Raw genomic sequence first — 6000 nt, forward strand, 5'->3', positions numbered from 1 at the left:
AAAATCACTTCATTTACTCCACTAACAAATCATTTGTTAGGAAAAAACTGGCAATCAACTGGGATTTACAAAAATGATACTATTAAAAATCACTTTGCAACCAATTCACTCTTTCACCTCAGTTTTCATATTTAATCTTTCATTAGAAATCATACTTTCAAACAAAATTTTAACATGGTTTGAACAACTTGAAATAAGAGTCATAAAATGTACCTTTTGATGTTTGTTCTGGAGTTTCGATGAGACATGTAAGTAAGAGTTCTATGCAAAAATATTGGCTATAAAAAAAGTTAAAATATTAAAATTAAATAGGTGAAATTCTAGCAAAAAAATAGTATCAGTAAATTTTGTTGATTACTTACCGCTATAAGATTTCGCGTTCGAAGAAACCTATAGATCTGCGTTGGTTCTAGGTAACAGAAACAAAATCCAAAGTTATCTAAATTTACTCATTACTTAAGTTGTTAAGAAAATACCAACCCAGCCCATGTTATAACCAATATAAACCAATAACCTATCATGGAAACTATGTAGTGAATATTTACATCAAGAAAATAAGTATGCACAATTAGATCAAAAGACATTCAATCTATAGCATACATTCACAAAATGCATCTACATTTACTTTAAACTTAAGTTTCTCTACAATCTAGTTCTTAAACCTTGCATTTCTAAGGTAGCTATTTTTAAACTAGTCTGTATGCAGAACTGAAGAGAAGTAGTTATATTCATTTAGCTTAGTTAATTTAAACTATTTATAACCCATCTTCTAAAAAGTAGCTAAAATGAGGTAGTTGGATTCAGTAAAAGAACTCTTTATTGAAGCCAAATAACAAAATAAAATGTTCACTTTTTAACTGGTCTTTTCAAAAGTCTGTACAGTCGTCAGCCGAAATGGAATAAAACCGTTACCTAGATAGATGTCCTAATACAGATATAATCAAAGTGAAATCCAAGACATAAATTAGCTAAAATTTTCGATGAATATTGCTAGTTATAGTTCAAGTTTCTATTTTGCTCAGTGTAAATATTACCTCAGTATGTAAATACTACCTCAACACATATTTTTAAAGTAATAGATTCCCAAAGTGTTTTTAATGCTGTTTAGTTAAAATCTGTTATAAAGGACTTAGGTTACAGATAGAAAATATTTTATATACAAGTACCATAATACCAGTTACATTAATGACCTGTTAGTATTATGTTTCTTTAAATAAAGCAGTATAAAAATGACCTAATATGACTAACTATATTAGTAAATACATCAAAGCATATAAACTTCTCAGAAACTAAGATCAATATTAGAGAAGAATCAAGTTGTTTTGTGACCATATCTAACTCTTAATGACAGTTCATCTCTCTAAAAGTAGACTCATCAAAAAAGCAAAGCAGCTAAAACTTTCTGGCAGGATTTGTCTTCTCACAACATTTGGAAAGAATTTTTTAAATTTCCACTTAATCTTCAGTTTAGTTTTAGTTTCAAATAAACTAAAAGGAGATGAGATGTTTTAGAAAGGCTGCAAACATGTATGTTTACTGTCATCACTGTGCTTTAGTTCTCCACCATATTTCCAACTGAAAGCCTCTCCAGATTTCTGAAAGTATATTGAGCAAAGGCTAGAATAATGTGAATCTTTCTCAAGCAGGTTCAATACTAATTTCAATAAAAACCGAAATTCCTTGTATTAAATTCCAATTAGAATTTCATGAAGCACTAATGAGAGAGAATGAAAGAAGGGTATTAAACAACGTAATACATCTTTCCAAGAACAGCTGATACCATGCCCTTAACATATGCCACAAAAAAATTGTAAATAAAGACCTTGAGTGGTAGAGCTGAGTTTATTCAAGTCTCTCTGTAAGATATCTAGCTATTAAAGGTCATCCAAATTACAACATCCATACAAAAGCAAAGAGGAAAACAATCAGGATGTAATATTCATTAAAGAACAGTTCAGATTACTCATAGTCATGATATTTCTTATATATTCTATTGTTTCTTTCCAGACACCTTGCCCCCCTTCCCAAATTAAGTCGTAGCTCTGCCCTCGAAACAGACCTTAAAAACAGAAACTGACATCAGAAAATGTCCCGAAATTAAGACAACTACAAACGGGCAGAATTCCGAGATCGTCTAGAGAGAAATAAGATGCTTAAACACTGCCTGTCTCAGTTTACGTACCCATGAAACGGGTGGAAAGATGTGAAAGGTGTAGAGCATCAAAAGGTGCCATGTTAATGCACCAAGTTAGTGCGAAGGCATTTCAGACTACTGACAATTTGGTCGATTTTACTGCACTCCTCTCTTCACAGGCTCAATTTTGCTCCTCTAAACCTACAACCGACAGCCTTGTACTTCTAGAGTACGGAAGGCATGAAAGAAAGCAAGAACTAGTCCTGGGATCTGACGGTAGATCCAACTGCACAGTCCAACTGTGACCTCCCCACCTGAAAAGCAGCCTGCTCTCAACGCGGGGCCCCATGCCTCAGCTCGCGTGTACATCTTCGGGGAGGCACGAACCTCACCTGGACCCCTAGTCCACCTCCCCCCAAGGCCCTAGACTTCGGGCCCCTCGAGCCGTAACCCCGGAAGGCGGAACGGCCCCCTCAATTTCGACCTCCACTCCCGAATCAAACCGACTCCCGGTGAGGAAGGGGGTCCCAGCACGAGTGTCCCGGCCCCCTAACGCTGCAAGAGGGGGGATTCCTGCCCTCAAAGCCTTCAACACACTCACTCTCAAAGGCCTGGAGGAAAAGCTCGTGGTCAGCCTGGACGTGCTCCATTTTCGGCTTCTTCACCGGTAACACGGCGGCCCCCGCCGCTGCCGCCACGGAGGAGGAGGAGGAGGCCGAGTAACTGCCGCCGCCTCCACAGCCCCCGCCACTGGATTTGCCGCCCGACGCCGTCGCCGCCGCCACCGCCGCCGAACCCCCGAAGCCGCCTCCCCCGGACCCCGCGCTGGGCCCCGAGCCGCCCCCTCCCCCACCGCCGTGCTTCTGAGGCGCCATCGCGGTTCCTGCCTCCTCCCCCCGCCAGCTACCCGCCGGGCGGCCCCGGAGAGTAAGCGCCGGCAATACCAATCGCTCGCCCCAGCAGGCTCCGGCGGACCGAGGGGGGAAGGAGGAGAGAGGGGAGGAGAGGGGAAGGGAAGGGAGGAGGAGAGGAGGGAAGGAGGGAGGAAAAAAAAGTGTCTCCTCCTGAGAGCCCCGCTCCGCTCGGGAGACCGCTCACCCTAGCCTGGCCTCGCTCCGCCCACTTCCCCCGCCCGGCGCTCTGATTGGCCGGCGGGAGCGCGCGCCGCCCGGCCGCCCAGCCTGTTGGCCCGCGGATTCCCCCGTCAGTCACGCGGAGGCGCTTCTCGCGGAGGCGCGGCTTGGTTGGCCCGTGCGCGCTGCCGATCGCGGGCCCGGCCGCCTCTTTGAACTGAATTCGCGGGAAAATTAGGGGTCGGAGCGGCCTTCCTGCTGGCCCCGGTGCATTGTGGGGAGAGAGGGACCCAGCGAGCGGCTTAGGGAGCCGTTTCTCGCCTTCTGAGCGTCGTCAGTCGCCGCCCCCGGGGGATACAGGACCCCTGAGGAGAGGCGGGCCTCTGAGGAACGGGGGGGCGGGTGCTGGGGGGTCGAGGGGCTTGTTAAATGAACTGAGATCCATGCCGGATCACCGAGTCTCTAACTTCACAGGAAGGGGCCTGCTTGGGGGTTGGTCGGGTCGCTTATGGTCTGAGGGGCTCGCAGGGCGAGGTCTCTTCCCCGGTCCCCTCGCCACCACGTGCCTCAAGCCACCCTTGGCCGAATCCCACCCAGCGAGCCCTGGAGAGGACTGGAGGCAGCCAAGGGGTTGCGGCTGCTGCTCTCGGACGCCGCTGGGCTCCACCAAAGGGAGCGATTTCTAGGGAGCAAGAATGTCCTATCAAATGAGGAAAAGGATTTTCTGTAGGTGCGGTGAGGCATCAGGATCGTTACTGAGAGCGGCTGTGGCTTCTCAACGTGTTGGAAGCAAACCTTAGATATTTGATTCCCGGACACCACAGGAGTGGCCAGAGGGACAAACTGGATGATTTCTTAGAAGTACCTACACCCATCTTGAGAACCTGCCCATTTTGCGCTCAAAAACTGGAGAGGGGATCCGGTGTTTAGCCAGTCTCGCTTAAAAAGAGAGATGCATAGGCCCGGACGGGTTTGGAGTTGAGCTAATACTCTTCAAGATTTGAATTTCAGGTCTGACAAGATGATCTCTAAGGATGTTCTTCCAAATCAAATCCTGTAATCTTGTGTTACATTAAAATGAAACATTATCTTCAAAAATTCCAATCTGTAAACACAGAGCCGTTTCATACTTTCAATAATATTTTTTAAATGCCTGCTTTGAGCCCTTTATAGTTCACTTCAAAACGCTGTTTACAAAGCAAGCACCTTTGGAATGGTTATTTAAATAACCAAAGTGCTGATTTTACAATGCATTTGCTACTTAAGAAAGTGAGCTCTACAAATGATGCATGTAGTAAAAAATTTGGCATTTCAGGAACACATCTGAAATTAGGTATACCTGTTGCTGAATTTTAAGTACAGTCTATATTTTTAGTCGGACAAAAAGTTCAGAATGCTCTCTTGTTTGTTATACTGTCTGTACTCAGTATTTTAAAAAAAATCTCCCCCTACCAAGAAAAAAAAAAGAGGTTTTGTTTTGTTCTTTAGACTTCTCAAATAAACCTTCTCTGATTATTGCCACCCCTAGAGGCTTGTGGGGTTTTAGGTCTTGCTAAAGTGCTCATCCTTAGCTTTACAGGGTTAGAAAATGAAGTTTCATCAGTTCAGTCAGGGTCTGGAGAACTAAAGCGCACTTAAGCAAATCACAAGATATCAAATTATAAACCAGAATGCTAATTTATTAATTAACAGTAAATGTAACTGGCAGAATTACCAGTCTTCATCATTGATACAGGGTTCTTCTTTGGGGTGGGGGGAGGGTGGAGATACAGGTACAGTCAAAGAAAAAGACCGAGTCACAGGTTATCATAAATCTTTGATGATCAGAAAAATGGAGCCAAAGGAGTTGGGAGGTTCTTAAAGGGTATTTCCTTTAGGAATGCCATGGTAGCGTTCTAGGCTTCAGCATGGACATGGTTTTAACGTACAGTCGCTTACCAGTACTGGTCGTGAGAATCAAAGCCATCCATTCTATGGGAGGGGCATAGTAACATATTCTCCCTTTTTGTATTCTCCTTTGTGGAGAACGTATGTAGAACACTAAAAAAAAAAAATCCTTATACCCTCGGACAAATTAGAATTAATTGAGGGGTTTTCTTGGTTACATTACAGTATTCTTAATCAGACTCTGTCCTATAGGTAAAATGTCTGTATATCACCTCAGTATTGGTCACTTCTGTGGCCAGCTTATTTATTTTGTGTTGTTATTTTTAAGTTTGGTGGGGCAACAGTTTTTGAGACTTTCGATGCCAATTCACTGTCAAAGACAGGTGTATGTTTAGTCCCCTAACTCACACTGAATTTGAATTGCTTTCCAGGGTTTTGTTTGTTTCTGCCTTCATGCATATTTGGAATTGGTAAACTCCTAAAAAGCAAAGGCCACTGTTCATTTCTTTTATATTTCCTAGCACAGGACTAGATACACGTGCAAGGAAAGAAGAAGAGCAATCGTTTTGACCTTTATAGTTGTGAGTATGCTTTTATGTATATTACCTCACTTTGTCATAATGATCCTATGAAATTGGCACTATTTTCATTTTACAGAAGAGAAAATAGTCTCAGAGAGGTTAAGTGATTTGCTCATTTAGTGGCAGAGCCGTGAGTTGGACCCAGGTTTTTGGGTTTTTTTGGTTTTGGCTGCACCATGCAGCATAGGGGATCTTAGTTCCCTGACCAGGGATCGAATCCGTGCCCCCTGCATTGGGAGCACGGAGTCTTAACCGCTTCCCTGGACCACCAGGGAAGTCCCTGGACCCAGGTTTTTAAAATTCAATTTCTATGCACTTTTGCAAT

At 43.5% G+C, this 6000-nt stretch overlaps 1 protein-coding gene across 1 annotated transcript in view; it reads right to left on the reverse strand.

Annotated features, from left to right (window-relative positions):
* SUZ12 (SUZ12 polycomb repressive complex 2 subunit) overlaps positions 1-3245 on the reverse strand; it is a 38290-nt gene extending 35045 nt beyond the window's left edge. Inside the window, exons 1-3 of the mRNA XM_059907095.1 lie at positions 2736-3245; positions 363-409; positions 214-278 (exon numbers count right to left, since the gene is read on the reverse strand). Coding sequence (XP_059763078.1) covers positions 214-278; positions 363-409; positions 2736-3009 — 386 coding nt within the window. The 5' untranslated portion in view covers positions 3010-3245. The remainder of the gene's footprint in view (positions 1-213; positions 279-362; positions 410-2735) is intronic.
* Positions 3246-6000: the final 2755 nt, after the last annotated feature.

Source organism: Balaenoptera ricei, chromosome 20 (genome assembly GCF_028023285.1).
Source record: "Balaenoptera ricei isolate mBalRic1 chromosome 20, mBalRic1.hap2, whole genome shotgun sequence".
NCBI lineage: Eukaryota > Metazoa > Chordata > Mammalia > Artiodactyla > Balaenopteridae > Balaenoptera > Balaenoptera ricei.